The sequence below is a fragment of the Corapipo altera genome, unplaced genomic scaffold, assembly GCF_003945725.1.
Source record: "Corapipo altera isolate COAL_440 unplaced genomic scaffold, ASM394572v1 63, whole genome shotgun sequence".
Taxonomy (NCBI): Eukaryota; Metazoa; Chordata; class Aves; order Passeriformes; family Pipridae; genus Corapipo; species Corapipo altera.
This window is the reverse complement of record NW_020884928.1, coordinates 3,475,795-3,494,249: the sequence shown is the minus strand read 5'-3', so window position 1 is coordinate 3,494,249 and position 18,455 is coordinate 3,475,795. Positions and strand designations below refer to the sequence as shown.

The 18,455-nt window shown below is 36.7% G+C and overlaps 1 protein-coding gene across 12 annotated transcripts in view; it reads left to right on the top strand.

Moving 5' to 3' along the window:
• CACNB2 (calcium voltage-gated channel auxiliary subunit beta 2) overlaps positions 1–18,455 on the top strand; it is a 258,775-nt gene that overhangs the window by 223,415 nt on the left and 16,905 nt on the right. For 6 of the 12 annotated variants that reach the window (XM_027658781.1, XM_027658777.1, XM_027658778.1 and 3 more), the window contains 4 exons: positions 2,812–2,892; positions 3,170–3,228; positions 6,095–6,204; positions 12,375–12,383. In XM_027658781.1, coding sequence (XP_027514582.1) covers positions 2,812–2,892; positions 3,170–3,228; positions 6,095–6,204; positions 12,375–12,383 — 259 coding nt within the window. The remainder of the gene's footprint in view (positions 1–2,811; positions 2,893–3,169; positions 3,229–6,094; positions 6,205–12,374; positions 12,384–18,455) is intronic. The other 6 variants (XM_027658782.1, XM_027658784.1, XM_027658780.1 and 3 more) reach the window with 1 other exon arrangement.

The following is an 18,455-nucleotide window of genomic DNA, read 5'->3' as shown; positions in this document are numbered from 1 at the left end:
AAGTGCAAAATCTGCAGGTGCACAAAACCAGTGGAAAACCTCAGACTTGTTTTGACAGTTTACTTTGAGTTTTTCCTATAGTCATGTATAAATTATCGGCCAAATGTTCTTGTCACCCATCAGTCAGACCTTTTGAGTATCTCAACTATTGGAAATGGCACTGGTTGTTTCCATAAGAGCCAGTGTCTCTCCATAGATAACCCAGGTAACTAAAGACTTATGCAATTGGCATTGTGTTACAACAAGCTCCAATATGTTTCTAGGATCTTTGCTGGAATAGGTTGGCAAGACATTAGGTAGCAGCCAAACTATGCAGTGAAATACCATATTTCTGCTTTTTTTGTTTTAGAACCTTTAGACTTCATAGCTCTTATAGACTTGTTTTTAACCATTCACTTAAATCTACAGGTAATAACAGACTGTTATAGTGCTTATAAATAGTGCCAAGTGACATTGTTGTCCCTGCTGTGGATGCTTTCCTGTTTAGTAAATAGAACTTTGTTTCCATCTCTCTTTTTTTCTCGAACTCTTTTAAATAATATTGAATCCTTCTCATTTCCTAAGTCATGACCACTGGCTTCAGTAGGGTCTGTTATGCCCGGTGTGGAAATCAACAACAGTTTCTCGCTTCTGAGTAATTTCTTACTTAATCATATTTATAACCACATAAAAATGATAAGGAAGAATAATACATGTTGAGATGTATTGGATGCTGTCTGCATGAGCATCTTTCAAAGGTACATCTTCTAGATGAACCACCTTAGACCTGGATGGTGGTTAGTCACATCTCTTTCTTCTACTCTGTGGTACCTCTTTTCTTCCATATCAGAATCATTACTGGATATAGCGAGGTTTGTGATACTGACACTTACGTTAAGTACTGGATGGGCATTTCAAATTAATCTACATAGTCAAACCACTAAGCAAAAGCCATATTGTCAAAACTGCTGGTTTTCATTATGAGTTCATATTTGAACTTAAATCTGCAGTGAAAACTGTATAGCTCACTGACATTAGATTCTCTAATGCTAAATTAAAGAACTTTAATGCTTCCATTAGATAACTCTTACTCAATTTTCTGCTGAGAGCTTCGTTATTTCAAGCTTTAAAGATTAGAGAAAAAATTTGCCCATTTTGACAGAATAGATTTTAAGAATAATTCATATTCCATCAAATAAGGTAATTTCTATGCCTGCCCTAACTGTCAAATAGCTGGTTAACTTCTAGCATGTATGCCTTCAGTTGCATTAGTCACATTAAGACAAAGATCTGTTGCATCAGGACACTCGTTCTATAAGCACTTGTATCTGTAAAGAATTTTTCATTGAATCTGTCTCTAATACACTTACCAGATTATTAATAATGTTAGCAAGAACAGTGGAGGATTGCATTTTGATACTGGCACACCTTAATTGCAGGGTTTTGCTTTGAAATGTGTTGAGTCAGTTTCTGTGCTGTGTAAAATAAATTCATTTCACATGCTTATGATGCCTTGGGCACTGGTATTCATTCTTATGTTACTAATTATTTGGTGAAACTACAGGTAACAAAAACCAAAATAAATTATGTTAAAGAACATTCACAAAAATGTTTTCCATGTTTTAGACTGCTTTAGACTGCTGCTTGTGTAGCACCGTGTGCTGTCACTGTACTAATGTCTGTCTTTGTGGGTTTGTGTTTTGGAATGTATATACTTATTTTAATGTTATTGTGAAACACCTTGGGATACATTGAATACTAGAACAATGAACAGTGTCTGTATTCTGTTATCTTGACTGATGTATTTGTACTATGTAAACATTAGAAAAATAGATCCAGCATTCCTTTTTCCATATCACTCAAATGTTTCTGGATTTGGATTTCAATCATGTTTTCCCGAAGCTAAACCAAAACTTCCCATATGAACAAAAAACTTTTTCTGATAAGACCCATTCTTGGTGATTGATATATGTTGAAATAGCCATTTATTAACAAAGAAAAACACTCCAAACCAACAGTTTAATTTGTTTCTATTGCATTGTGATAACAATATAAAACCTTTGCAATCTTTGGAAGGAAGTAATCTTTTTATCTTTATATTTTAAAATACTTTTTAGAAATTGTGCATCATACATCAGTAAGTACTTTGATAAATATTGTACTAACAGAATCCATTCTTGGGTAGTGGCAGGAACTTCCCGAAGTGGAAAAATTGCTATCCCAAGCTCTGTTTATGATAATTTTCTAGAAGTACTAACTTAATCATTATTTTGGTTTCATTTTGCAATTGAATCATGGATGCAAATGTGGATGTCAGATTATGAGTGCTGCCATGGGAATTTGCAGTGATGTCACAATGTTTTGTCAAGCAGTGGGCAGATCTGAACATTAAAAAAAGAGATGTGTTATGCTTTTTCCATCCCGTTTTGTTTTATTTTTCTCTTTCATCATTTTCCTACATAAAATTTTTGTGGGAAACAGATGTCACATCTCTAGAGTCAATCATTTCAAATCATTAACTGTTGGAAATAACCTTTTCAATTTACCAGTTAGGAATTATGCAAAATATGCATGTCCCAGAATAAGAGTTTTATAACTATCCAGAGCAAATGTGAAAACAGTGGGAAAACCTAAAGTCCAAAAAAACCTTTTTCAAAACAAATCCCTGAACCTCCTATGTCCTTATCTTGTGCTACAAGTTTTTGGGAAAAGTTAATTAAAAGAGATTCCTGTGTTGGTGACATCGCTGGAAATTCATAGTTCCTAATGTTATAAACAGTGTATAAACTTTCTCTAGGTGCTGTGACACTGAAAACTTTATCTGTTTTGCAGACAGAGCACATCCCTCCCTATGATGTAGTGCCTTCTATGCGACCAGTAGTTTTAGTGGGGCCTTCTCTGAAGGGATATGAGGTAATTGATTGTTGAAAATATTTTATTTGCCAAAATACTGTGCTTCATTTTTATTTGATATTTTATATCATAGACAAATATCTAGACAGTTTTTACTCCTAGTAAATAGTTGCTTGTTTGCATTTTACTTCATGTCAGAATTGAGATGAAGAAGAAATTGCATTCCAATCCTGTTGTTCAGATATGATTTACTGTCAGCTTTATTATATAATATTATTAGCATCAAGTATTATGAATTTCCTATATGATTATTAATTTTTTGTTTGTTTGCTTCTAGGTAACAGATATGATGCAAAAAGCATTATTTGATTTTTTAAAACATAGATTCGAAGGGCGGTAAGTACTTGGCAATGCAAATATACTTCAGGTTCTGTTTAGGTACTACCAGGATTCTAAGAAATTATGACATTGTAGAAAATCAAGAATGATGGATAATTCCGTGATAAGTGGACTCTAGTGTGTATTGAAAGTTTCCTTGGCAGAACATGCAGAGGTTGAGTGGCAGTGGGAAGTCTTCAGGGGTGTATATTTGAGTGGAAAAAAGGATGTCTCCTTCTTGATGACTGCAACATTCACACTGCAAATTGTATCTACAAATTAAAAAGTTTTTTAGGTATTTTTCAAGTGATACCTCATCAGTGCTTCTCAGGTTCTGAGCAAGATGACAAGAGCCACCATTCCTCCTCAGCTCTAATTCTTTACTTGGCATCGAACTTGGAAAGAGTGTTATGAGATTCTGACTATCTAATATATGGGATTGTCAAATCCAGATTTGATCCCTCAAGATATGATCTTGGTTTGACAGTACTTCTGGGCTCTGTAGTGGAAAGTTTCAGAAGGACTGGACTGGGTGCAGGGGTAAGGCAGTCCCCTACTTTGCTGAAATATGGTCACCCTTGGTATCATACGAGCTGCATTCGCTGTGTTCTGATCTGAGTGCTGTGGCAGCAGACTAGGCGAGGTCCACTCAGATTTGTGTTTGAGCCCTCAGACATTATGGTAGTACAGATGTCAAATGCTAATCTGCCTCTAAAAGCAGTAGCATGATCTGTAGCTCAGACATCACAGACACATGGACCAGAGACATCAGGTGCATTCTCCACATGTTTTTTATGACTGGATCAAACTACAGACTAATATGTGCTAATGGGTTAGGAAAATTGAAAGAACAGGAAAATGTTATAATATCTGTAACTTTCTATTTAGATTGGAAGTGGACAGATCAGTAACACTATTCTGTCTGTCCAGTCCAAACTTTGAAGAGGGAGCTTGAGGTTTTTTGTTAATAGTTTCAGCTCTTTAAAATGCAGATCATTGTTGTTTAAGACGTTGGATTTTCTCAGTCAGAATAACGATTTTGATACCTAACCACTTATAAATCCCTCTTTATATTATTCAGGGTTGTCAAACCTTAAACTCATACCTTCAGGACTGGAAGTTAACAAAACAGTGGTTGTTGCAAGCAAAAAAAAAAATTATGTTTTTATGTCTTTAGGTGTTTTAGAGAATTTCTGATTTTCAGTTGTAGATCTAATTGAGGCAGGGTGAATTCACAAATACTCTGAATACAACAGCAGATTTGAATAATCCCAAACTTTATTAGCAATCTGAATTGGTAATCAAGGTCCTGAACAAATTTGTACAGGAGGTTCTTAGATTCATACTACTGCTTTCAGCTGCCACACTGCTGCCCCTGCTCTCATTGCAATTGTTTCACAATATGAACATACATATCCTTTGTTTTGAGAGCGGACTTGGTCATTCTGGTGAGACATGTCTCAAAAGACATTAAAATGACCTTAGAAAGACATTAAAATGAAAAATAGCATTTTTCATAGATAGAAAAATAAACTGAAAAATCTGTCTTGGTTCAATATACCATAATTGCATTTTAAAAAGAAAAAAAATTTCTATTACATGTAGGAAGGAAGACTGGCAGGAAAAAAATCCAAATCAAACCAAAACCCCAAAAAGTTGTAGAAGTTTCTAGTGTATATCCATTAACAAATAAAGATAACTGATGACTACCCCAATATGAGTTTGATTTAATTTTAAGACAAATACCATTATCTGTGAGGAGCTGTACCAGAAATCACAATCTTTTTAGCTTAAGTTAAATCATGTCTAAATTTCCAAAATTACAGTACTAATCTGTATTGTCCAAATAATTCTGCTTTTCCATGTTAACTTCTCACTTGGTTACATTTTTTAGGGTTTTAGATCTTAGCAAATCCATTTTAGTTCTTAGCAAATCCATTTCCTCCTTTTCAATTGCAAGTAAAATCCTACAAGGAAGAACAAGGGAATATCATCAGTCTGATTTAACTTTCAGCACTGGAAAAACGTGACCTCTGAACCTCATTAGACCAGAGTTTGAAAGGGAACTTAAGGGTTTACTTTTACCTTGTAAAGCAAAACAAACCAAAGTAATTGTTTTCCTAGGATGAAGAATATGCAGAAGGTTATGTAGCAAACTGAAAGTAACCACTTCTTTCTTGGCCCATCTTTCCTCATAAACACGAAACTGAGCCTGCCAGTTTTCAAGTACATGTTTCTCTGTGTTACAGTTCCCATTTTTAGGTGGCCAGCATATTGCTGGATCTTTCTGGAAAATCATAGGTAACTCTTACACTCTGTTAAAAACCACATGCTAGTAAACTGAACAATAAAATTTAAATAAATAAATAAATAAATAGATTATATTGATGTATTAGTTTCCCTGCTAAGCCTTACCTTTACCTTTTAATTCTGCACATCCCTATATGTCTTATACGTATGGCTAAAATAAGCCAGGTTGTCATTCGGTACCATTCAAGAAATTGGGGAAAGGAGAAACCATAGTTGTGCAAAGTCAGACTTTGCACGGACTCATCGCACCCAGAGACCCCAGGGAAGTCCCATCTTCTGCAGCACATCTCTGACCTTCTCCTGCTTCCCCTCTCCCCAGGCACGTGTACCTTTGCAGGCAGTGGTCATAATGCATTTCAGGACTGTACAGAAGGATGATGTCTTATCAATAGTTCTTGTAGCAGTATTAGTTAAAGTTTTTTCTCTGTTCCCATTATGGGAAGCATACTGTGCTTCTGAGAAAAAGTAATTTTCCTATGGTCTTAGCCATCTTCTAGTGTTAAATGAGAATTCTTCCCATATCCCCGAAAGATAAGTAACATTCTGTACTATTTTACTGTCTTTATTGTTGCAGTATATCAATTACACGAGTCACAGCAGACATCTCGCTTGCCAAACGCTCAGTGTTAAACAATCCCAGTAAACACGCGATAATAGAGCGATCCAACACGAGATCAAGCTTAGGTAAGTACTTATAATGATGCTATCTGCAAATTGCCTGTAAAGTATATGACTCTCAATTCATATGTGTAAGCTAAAAATAGCCTTCTCTCTGCTGTGAGAAAATCACAATTCCCATAATCCAGAAATCCTGGCACTGGAAATCATTTTAAAATCACTACCATGTAAACTTCATAAAGTCCTGATTTTGGTTTATCCTGCTTATGCTCAGTTTCAATGTTTTGCTGTTTGCCTTGATGGGGAGAAGTAATCATCCATATAAAATCTGAAGACATGTTCTTCCAGCTGAATAAAAGTAACAGTTTTCAAATACCTGGAATTATATGGATGTTATTGATATTGTGCATTATCTTTGATAAGATTATTAGTAATGACAGCTACTGATATGAGGCCTGAAAAAAGTTATTGAGGTACACATTTTATGAATTTCGTATCAGTTTAAACTAATCCTGAAGTTGGTACAAAAAAAGAAGGATGCAAAAGTGTTTTTAAAATATTTTTAAAATGCTTTTTAGAAACTGTATAGCTAGGTTCATAGCATACACATCTGTCATCTTACATGAGTCATTTTGTAGTGAAGCTTGTCCAGTTGTATAAATAATTAAGCATTTATTAGCCAGAAAGAAAAACAAGCTTAGCTGGGAAGTTGTAACTAAATGTTACCATCTGCAATACAGGTATCTCCACTGGAGCGTGTCATCATAAGGTGTCCTTAGAGCAAAGAGGAAAAGGTGGACACTTCAGAGTTTTAATTCCTGACTGATCTTAGCCTTTCCTATAGTGTATCCAGGACTCTGCTGCTACCACTAGTGCATTTCCTGTGTAGAGACACCTGGAGCTAGCTAGAAGGTATAGTGGAAGGTTCTCTGCCCATGCAGTGAGATTAGAGCTAGATGATCTATCTTTAAGGTTCATTCCAACCTAAACTGTTCTATGAATATAAGATTCTAAGATGAATTCTGCTAGGAGTCCATATACTTGTGTTAGGGCACCCAGCTGAGATATGGGACACAAGTCCCCTAAAAAATCCTGTTCAAGTCCCCAGTCAAATACAAAAAAAAGGAGGAACTTGCTAGATCACAGGTGAATGCTCCAGTCATCTTTCTACCTTTACATTGCTGCAGGTTCCTCTTAGTACCCTTCAAGAGAGCTTGGTTTCCCCCAAACACAGCATTGTATCTTGAAAACTTGTAAATTTTGTGGAACAGGAAATTAATTTTGTTCATCCTATTGAGTGGATTCTTTATCAGTTTTATTACAAAAAAATTTCTGACTCCACCTGTACCATGACTGAATATTTAACACTTGCCTAATATAGTTGTCCTTTTTAGAAAAAGCTTCTCTGCCTTAAAAAGTTTGACCTCCCTTTCTTGAAAATTTACTTCTTAAAACCTTTGCTTTCAGCTATGTGGAGTCTGAATTTTTGCTTACAAGTAGTCTGATAGCTTCCAAGAGTGTCTTAAGTGTTTTCAAATAGTAAAATGCAATGTACTGTAACAACATAATTAATATCTTTACACACAAAAATTTTCTTTTATGTGAATTTCAGTCTTGTAACCAAAGTCTGTTTAATAATCTATTAAAAATATAAAGTGTCACTTGTTTTGAATAGAACTGAAAATCAGTAATAAGGATGGAGGTCACCCAGTCATGGAATGAACCGAATCATGATGATTGAGTTCCCAACCTGATCATCAAAGTGTATGCGATTTTGCAATACTGCACAAATATATGCAGCAGCAAAAAGCATATAATCTGTTCCTCATGCTAAAATATTCTCACATATGTAAAACAGCTATCACAAAAATGTATACAGGAAAAAAATCTATAAAAATTAAATGCTACCCAATCTTGTACACCTTCATCTCATGTAGAACCTTACCCTTGAGAGCATCAACATCTTTTATTTGTGTCAAGGTACTTTTTTAGTTAGAGATATTTAAAATGGAAGTTCTAACATAACCTCAGTTGGAGAGACTCAAAGACAACAGGGATTATGTATATATGTAAATATGTGCATAGATAGATGTCTCTCTAGTTTTTGTAACAGGCCTGTTATTAGTAATTAAGATTACCTGCTACATATCAGGTCTTCAGTTGCTTATAATTGTTCTAAAAATTAACTGATTTACAAAGTAATTCTGATATATCTTGGGAAATATTAGATAGAGCAACTGAGTCATTTTAACCATGAAGTTAGGGCAAAAATTAATTTTACCTACGCTAAAATATTCTCAAAACCTTTTTTTTTCAGAAGCTGTAATATTTCTGCTAGTAAACTAGCAGGGTTTTGAAATTTACTAGTGAATTGAATGAAATTTCAGTTACATATTTGTGGGCATTTTTTATGAAAATAACAAGAAAACTTTACCAAATTGTTAGAAGCTGCCATTAACACATGCCAAGCTTTGCATCTGAATTGCCTAAAGACTCAGCCTTTCTTGGGCAAAGTCCAGCAATGATGCTGAGCAGAACCTGCTTCCAGCAGATTGAATCAGGTCAGCCAAGCAGAACTAAAGTGGAAAGATGCTCATCTTTCAAGTTGCAATCCCTACTCTTCTGTGCAGCATGGAATATGGAATAAAAAGACATTTTCTTTGAAGACGTTTACCTGGAGGAAGAGGTGGCTGACCAGGCTCGAGGAGGAAGGCAAATAGTGAAAATCCATTATGGAAAAGGTTGGAGTTACAGAGAAGGAGTTGGGATAGTTGTTCAAGGCATGCTGTAAACCACGGAAGGACAAAAACCAGCCAGGAAGGAAGTCAGGCAGAGAAATGATGTGGCAGCAGTGTATTGGGAGGAAAACTGAGATAAAATAAAATAAGCTGGAGTCAGAAAAGGTAACTGCTTTTGTAAGACAGTGGGAAAACCATTGCACAAGGTAAAATTAAAAAAGTATAAAAAGTGTAACAGCCTGTTTCCTTGCTTACCTACAATGTACCTCAAAGTAGAAATAAGAGGCAGACTCAGAAATGTCTTTGTAATCTGATGGTAGGTGGCCTCTCCTAGCAGTGGTTCACAGGGAAGACAACAATATACCTCTTCTTTGAGCATTTAGTTGGCTGAAGTAGAAGAGGTGAGTGGCAATTTCACACCATATAGTGGATTTTTTTTCTTCAGTTTGTGTGACGAATTTGCTGTAAGCCAACAAAAAATCCCATTAAATCCTATTAAAAGAATATTATTCTTTTAATGATTTAAAAATTCAAGTTGTGAAAAATAAAGGTTAGGAAGTGTTAGAAAGAAGGCTAACTGTGTAGCTTCTTAGTAGCTTTAGGTTTATGTATGCTGTGATTCAGTCTTTGTTTAAGTGTTTGCACACTACTTTTCCACCAATCCTCTACCTTAGTTTCCTTGAAAAAAAATATGCAAACTAATGTGGGGAATTGGAATTGTTCAGTATATTGCTATTTCCCTTATTTCCCCATATTAACTTTGACAGTGTATGGGGCAAGAAACATCAGGAAGGCAAATGAAACTCTCTAAAAACACAACAGGACATTTTCAGTATATGTTCCTCTTTTGGAAGGGGATTTGAATTTCAGTCTTAAGCTACTGAGCACTGGTTTATCTCTGTGGTTCAACAGGTGTTAATTCTCTGTTGAAAAATGGGATGACCCTAGTGGGAGGGGGATCTGCTGTATCTAATGGCCTGCAAGCTACAGCACTGCAGCACAGTGTGCCATGGGCCTCTCTTCTGAATCCCAGCAGCGGGCACACTCACCCAGGGCCAACGAGTAGCCCCTTGACACCACTGAAGCCTTAGTGCCAGAGATGACAGCCTTTAAAGCTCACCAAGGCAGTGTGGAGTGTGCCGTGTACCAGGGTGACTGCCGGTGCCTCAAGCCAGGGTGAGTGCCAGCAGAGGATGGAGGCACAGAGGGAAGGAACATCCCCCTCCTTCCCTTGCTGCTGGGTCCCTCCATGTTGACTCCCATCCTATCACTGGCTGTTGTGGCTTACCAAGTCAGAGATGAGGTGTAGTGCTGAAGGGTGCAAAAGGAGACTCCCTTTTTACTGAATTAACTGAAGAGCCCTGTGCAGTAGTGGCTTTTGCTGCTTCTGATACAGAAATGCTGTATAGTATTGGACTAGATATTTACAGACTTTATAAAGATGGCTATTTTTCCCTCATGTTTTCTGCATGCTTCAAGCATGTTTTTTAGAAGTACTAAGTATTGTAGCTGAAACAGAGATTCAAGCATTGAACCTATCAACAATAGGGTATGCCATTAAAATCAGCATGTTACATGGTAATACATTGAGTTGGAAAAGGCAGATGGAAACCAGGTAGTCCTATGGACTACTAGAGCTCCTGTTGGATACCTTGGGAAATACCAGCCTTGTGACTTCTCATTCCCCAGAAATCCTCTTATTTTAGGCTCTTCTCTTTGCTGACATTTAACTTCAGAGGTATTCTTGTCATTCCAAGCCTAGCTCAAAGAATTCTTCCCTTCTCTCAGATCAGTACTGATATCCTGTACTGACAGTACCAAGCAGCATCAGGAATGTCCTGAGTCTTAGTACTGACTTCTAAAAGAAGCTTCAAGGTTATGTTCCATTTTGGAAGAAAGAATCCCCAGAAATCAGGATTTCCTGTTGGATGGCTCCTATATTTCTAGTCTTAATGTAATTTTTACTGTGGTAATTACTCTGAAGAATCAGACACTACATTTCTGAAATGGAATCCCCACAAATTATTCATAACCTCTGATTATTCTTCGTAATTCAATTTTCTATCTGGAAAATATGAATAATTCCAGCTTCTCACCTAACCAGGATGTTTCAAAGTGAAAAATTGTTTTATTGCATCAATGAAGTACCACCACAGTAAGTCCCATAAAGTAGCCCATAAATAGTTTATTCATTCTCTTTTCAGAGAAAGATTAGGACCATGTGTTCTAAATGAGATCTGAAACACATATTTGACAATGAAGAGAAATTAAATTACTCAATGGCTTCTTTTCAGTGGCTGTTTATTACAGCAAATACAGCTCCCCAGAACTGCTTTATGTTAATCCAGATCCCTCCCTCCTTCAAGATTCAATGGGAAACTATTCCTTTACTCACCCACCTTTGTGAAGTGGTACTTCACGCAGCTAGACAGCCAGGCCACTGATTTGTCCCTCAGTTATGCTCACATTTGTGACCAGCAGTTTAACTGCAGCAGAGAAGGCTATTTCTTAGACTTTTGAAAATATATTGTTGGGTTTTAAGTATTATTTTAATAAGTGTTCTGTCAATTACTTAATACGTTACAGAGGTAATGTGCTTGATATATTAATACCAAATACTTTTTTTCTGAGAAATAAATAAACGTTTTTTTTGAGAACTCTTACCTTATCACCCAGTGTAGATCTGTGATATTGTGTATATTGTTCATAACTGTGGATAGCACAGAAAACAGTGAAGTGACCACCATTATTTGGAACTGATTTAATAGATAACCCAGAATTAATTTCAAAGCGGCAGAGACAAAACAATGTAATAACCAGGAGTAGGAATAGCCACAAGGAACTGGATATACAGGATTATAGGGTAGTCTCAATCAGCTTAATGCTACATACACCTATCGACTGACAGTTTGCTTTTGTAATGGAATCAGTTAAAAATAGACTTGGGATTTGAATAATTGGAAACCAATGCTACCACTGCATATCTAGTACAAAATTAATGTTCTCAAGAATTTTTAAAAAATAGTGTTTGACTTGTAAAGATTTAGGAGGACAGTATAGTCTTATTCCTCTCCTATGTGAAAGATTGTTTTGTATATAAAGAGAAATGTTTGCTTGTCAATACATGTTTAACATGTGAGATGCTAGAACTAAATTTAAGGAAAGGGCAAATGATTAATTTCTTTAAAAGCTTGGAAGAAATCTGTCATTTTGAACAGAATTTTTTTTCTCCAACAAGGTACAGTACATGGTTAAATCTCATTCACCTGAAAATCAGTCCCAGTTGGCTTAGTTAAATTTTTATATGGATACATGCCATTTGCAGAAACTGCTGAACCAGCTTTGTGCTTTTGCTGCATTTCTTCGTCAAAAGAGCCCAAACCTTTTTCTGTGTATGTTACACTTGTTATAACCTTACCTCATGCTGTATGCTTCGTACAAAACCTGATTGTCTTGGCTTTTTCCATTCTTTGCTTCATTAATGCTCTCCTTTTCCAGATGTTTTAGGTATGTATACAAGCTTGCAAATTACTTTTCCTGCTGTTTTGTGTTCAGTGCTTTATTGTACCTCACAGAACCACCGTGTGTTTCTCGCATCTGGCTCACGGATAGACAAAAGCTGATCCTGTACTGTGTTGCTAAGTCTTTCTTTTAAAAAACCTTACTGGTTTTCCTTATTTATATTCAAGTAATTCTAAAAATAGAGTTGACATTGACAAGTAAACGCTAAAGATTAGGTATTCCACTGTATATTTCTAAGGTATGTGCACCTAATCTGCATATTCTGACACAGATGTATGAATGTTGATGTAAAATGTCATCGTGTATGTGTTAAATCAATTGCGGTCACATGCCTGGGAATCTCTTTATTTGCTTTCTCTGTGCACATGCAATAACCTGTCAGGCATTACATGTGCAATTACATACAGTTTGCATGTGCAATTGAGTACCAACCTTTGGAAAGTTGTCTATAGAAAATGCATAGAGCTCCCATTCACATCATTAGGTTGATATCCCAAAGTTTTGTCTTCTGAAAATGAAATATAAATACTTGAAGAAATAGTAGTGGGTTACCTGTGCAAATTTCAGCCTCATATTTTTATTTTCTTGATATTTGTGTAAAAAGCCAGTTGAATGCTTGAAAGTATGGTAACAATTTATTTGTTTTGTTTCTAATATGTATGAATACACACTATATATCCATATATGAAATGTTATTATGTATTCTCCATGTTTGGTAATTTAATGACAATTGTTTGAAGTAAATGCTTCCCCAACTATAAATCAAAGATAAACTTAAAAGAGTGCTAGCTAGGCCTCATAAAAATCTCTCCTTACTTCCAGAGGCCAGGAAACAGGAATGCAAAACTGGGATTTAACCAAGAGTGTGTTCCCTTTTCAAAGTCTCAAGGATCTAATATAGTTAAAGAAAACAGAAAAGGTGTTCAGTGTGTTGTGGAAAATCCTGATTGTTCCTTTTTTAATTTTATCTTCAAAGTAGCTGGGACAAATGTCCATAACTCTCACTTCCAGGCATTAAATCTTCAGATATTTTAATCTGTTAAACCTAAACCCGCCTTAAACCAGAATGCTGTAATTAATATAGCAGCTAAGAGGTTTGGGGTTTTCATGAGGATGTAGCTACACTTCTTTTTGCACACAAATGGGGAAAGAGTAGCATGAAGTTCCTGAACCGGTTATAATTTATCACTCTCACATGTCCCAAAATCCTCTTTTATCCTACCAGGCCAGCCAAGATTTTCTTAACATATAAGGTCAGAGTTTCCTTAATGAATTCTTTAGGTAGTTCTGGATTAGAAGTTTGGTCCGAACTTTCCAATATTATAACTTGCAAATAAGTTTTTGATGCACTATTGACAAAGTATTTTAATGAAATTTCCTGAGTGTTTTCAATGGATCGAGGGTTAGACTTGATGATCTCAGAGGTCCTTTCCAACCTGGCTGATTCTATGTTCCCATGATATATGGGTGGAAAAAATCTTAATTTCTGTAAATTAGAGCTAACTGCCAGCAACATGTTCCTATATTTTATCATAATACTTCGCAGAAATATGTGTGATTGGTAATTATATTGAAAAAAAACATGCTAGAGACAAAGGAATGTAACAATGTATTAGAATAATTTTTAAGGTTACAGATATCTGTATAAAAACCAATATTTTTAGCCAGTTAGCTGTTTGCTTAAAAGCAGAGTACAATCTGCATGTCTTAAAACTATTCACACTGTAGGCTGAATGGATACAGGTTTTTTTCTTTCTCCTGGGCTCACCAACTGATTAAAAGTTGGTGTCTGTGTCCTCATTTTATCCAAGACTATGGGCCTGAGTTGTTTAACCAGAATGCAAAGAAGTCTGGGTTCACTCCTGTTCTCTGGTATGAACTCATAATTTCCATCCCCGTGACAGGGCTATGATCACCTTTAGGATGGTTGTTGGTTGGTCCTACTGAGTCGTATGCACTTTGCATAATAATTAAACTTTCCCTGGAGAAGGAACTGGAATCCATGTGTTTTGCCTCCCACTCTAAGCATCAGGCTGCAGAGTCAGTATCTCTCCCACTCAGTGAATACGCAAATGTTTTGCAAGTGGCATACCATCAGCAGGAGGGGTTGAATAGCCAGTGATAGAGTAGTTCCATATTCTATCTGTGAGAAAGGTTGAACATTTTTATTTATGCTTGTTCTGTAAAAAAACAACAGACCTAGGGAACACTTACTTAGTGCCTATGTATGTCATCATGGCTAGGCTTCGCAAACGCAGATTTAGGGACCTATGTATGTACCAGAGCTGTAAAAGTCTGTAGCACTGCACTGAGTAGTGAGGCACGGTACAAAAATACCCAAATTAGTGCCAACCTGATGTGATGATATCCCTTCTGAACTAGGCAGAGAGACTTGCTTGGTCCCCTGGGCAATATAAATTTTAGACTCCTTCTTTGCCCAGTTTTACTATCCCAATTACTCCTTAACAGAGTGTAGGGAAGCCTAATGATGGGAGCCGTGCTATGGTACTGCATGGCACCTTCTGGAGCTGCTCCACTTTTGCCTGGCACAGTCATCTCTATCTCAGTGCAGCTCTCCCCTGTGCAGTGCTCAACCACTTATTTCAGTTGCAATCTGCTGATTTCAATCTTTTCCAGTCATAGACCATTAAAATTTACTTCCAGTTTAAACTTGGCATAAGAAGCATCATTCCATGAATGCTATTGTTTTGCTAGCCCAGAGAAATAGGGAAGGATGTAGATATTTTTATGTGCTATTTAGCATTTTTAAATGACACTATCTGTTTTATATTTTCACATAATTATAGGATTGCATTTCAGGAGATGTTAGTTCATTATAAATAGATGTTGGTTATGCTGAAGTTCCCAAACATGGCATTGTATCTGTCAATACCACTTGGACGTGTGTGTGCATTATAAACCATCTGAATTCTGCCTTAACTGAGCCTCAGCAGGCAGGAAGAGGAAAACCCTGTTTTCCTGCAGCACCTCACCCCACATCTCCCCTTCAGGCCCAGATGGGAGCGCCAAGCAGAGCAGCAGACATGCTTCTCTCCTTTCTGCCTTGTCCCTCGCAGGAGCCCCATCTGTTAGGCATGAGTAACACATGCAGCCACTTTTCCTGGAAAATATTGTCATCCTCCCACTTCCACCTTCCACTTTTTACGTAGCAAGATAGTGGCTAAGGTATTTGATGGAGATCAGGGAAATGTAAGTATATTCACTAAACTACATTTGTGTAAGAAATTTGATTAAAACACCTGTAATCCTTGTATCTTTTGACAAATTACCTGAGGACTAAGCTGAAGCATTTATTCTGTCTTACTTGCTTATGGTTTCCAACACTTTTTCCTTCTTAGCTGGGAACACTGCAGTGTAGGCTGCAGCTTTCTGCTCCCCAGCACTGGGATACCCCCATAATGTGGAGTGGGACACACAGTCCTGCCTGGAGACTGCAGGACTGAACCTCCCTGGCTGGGGAAGGAAAGAAACCCTCCACCCCCTACCCAGTATGACCCCTCTGTTAGCTCCTTGCCTGCCCAGAGCAGCATGGTGCTTGAGGGGAGGAAAGAGGAAGATGAGAAGGAAGAGGCCAAACACTTATGTACGTGTGGGGTTTCTTGTTAGCTTGCTCTGATCTGCTCAAACACTGTGTAGCTTACTGGATTATCCTCGGTAGCTTCTTGGCCTCCTCGCTTTGTATACAGTGAGCACAAATATCTAGTGCAGTCCAGGGTAGCCTGCTGTGGCCAGGTACCTGCATTGTGGTTTACAGCAATACCTAATGTAGACATTTGTGATTTTTCACTCAATATAACCCTGTATACACACATGTTCAAAAATTAAAATTTAAAATTTTAATTCTGTCAGTCAAGCTCATGATTTTCTTCTTAATTGAGACTTGTGTGGGCCCAGCTCAATAGTTATCGTTTCCTTTTTTTTTTTTCGTTTTCATTTTCTTGGATTTCAGATATGACCTTTATTCATTTCTCAGCATTTTCTTTTTTTTGATGCAAGACAATCGACATACTTTTAAAGCACTGGGAATAAAAAACACATTTCTTTCTTTCACCTTGATTGTGAATTTGAGAGGTTACCTTAAACTTCTCATTACTCTAATTATAGTCATGGACTTTAGTAATTAGTTATTTTCAAGCAACTGTATTTGTATAAAAGACTTAGGATAAGAAAAATCATGGCTACTGATGCTGTTCTCCTTAATTTACAGAATTATTTGAAAGCCCTTTGTGCAAGGTACTGCTAATCATTTTATATGGCATATGTTGACTTAGGTGAGTTCTTTTCATGCCATATGTTTGTAGTATCAGGAACCCCATTTAAAAAACTAGAATGCTTTGTCTGTGGCTGTTGCAATCCAAGTAATAATTTACATATCTGTTTCTATGAACAAAACAGAGCCACTGATACCATAGACAGTAGCCAAGGTCAAATTAAATAGGATATAAAAGTCATACTGTGCACAGTTGACAGTTTGTGAACCTCACTGCTCCTTGTGAAGATCAAAGTCTCTTTGCTGCTTTTAAGCAATATTTTGTGGTTCTAATTTGGCCTTTGCAGGCCAGAAGCATGTCCATTTTGTGTCTCGTCCCTGTCATGAAACTTCCATCTCATCAGGGTCTTCCTAAAACTAAGTGCTAACATAGCCACTGCTCTGTCAAGCTGAGTGTCCCAGTGACTCCTGGCTGCTATGGATGCTTTCAGCCCAAGTCTGAAGGATAGTTGTGTTTGTCCAACTGTGGAGCATAGAGAATGTTCTTTTACCATGGCATTATATAAGTGACTCTAAATTCCACCATAGTTCACCATGTTATTAGTGAATTGACATAGATAAAATGCAGTGTTGTGTCTTTGCCTTTACTTCAGGTGAGATTCTTGTAATGAACTGTTAAAGACTTTTGCTTGAAATTCACTTGTAAGGTCCACCTGGTGTAAAGAATATTTGTCTGCCCCCATAATGGGATAAGCTCTTTACTAATGCTCTCATTGCACTGAATTTCATTTCAAGGTGCAGTAAGGATATTGAGAATTAATATTTGGAAATAAGTTTAAATGTACTATATTTAAAGATGTCTGGGAGATGCGTACTTACTGTTTCTTAGAGTTGTATGGGATAATTAGTTACATGCTCCTGTCATTTAAAATATGTTTGCTTTCTGGTTACAAAGGAGGCCATATGAAATAGATTGTAAGGTGACTTTAAAATTTGATAGCTAATTTCTGGGTTTGAGTGTTGTAGCTGGGCTGCCAGCATTTCATGATGGTTGTCATAGTAGATCTAATTATTTTTATGCCTCTCATGATTTGCAAATACAATTTATTGGAGTTTAATGTTATAAGTTCACTCCAGTTATGCCTTTCCAGTACATAAGAAGGGACATTATTCTAAATAGACAGTATTCATGGAGGTGGGAAGATTGCAAAACTATTGCTGTGCTGCTTTGAAGATACCCCTCTGTCACTGTTCTCAGCTCCCTATTTTAACTATCAGTGACATTTGTATTACTATCCCCAGATGACATTTCGAGTTCTTTGCTTACTTTGGGCAAACGTCTGAGAGAAGATTTGTGTTGAGTGTCTTGTTGTGAAGGAATCTATGGGTATAGAATTAGGTTTTTGAGAGATGTTACTAAAGAAAGATGAAAACCAAAGCTATAGCAGTAGATAAAGTCTTTCTCGTCTAAAAAGAGAAGCTACTATTATGTAAGTAATTGGCACAATCTTATGTGTAAAGCTAGAACTCAAAGAAGATTTCAAGTGAAATGAAAGCTTTTCCAGATGCTGAAGAAGTGCTCTAAGGAACAGAAGATAGGGACCTCTTCATCAGTCTCTGGCATTTTTCCCAACCATTCTTGAGTGGAGAAGTAGAGGCACACATATCAGTTCACCAATCATGCAGTGTAGTTCCTTGACCTTCTCTCCTACATTCATGTTTAGAAAAATAAGTACTGAAATACTTTTTAGTTGATGAAAAAGATATCTCTCCATCTTCAGATTCAAGTGGAAACTATTGGTTCACAGAGCCATAGTTACCTGCAG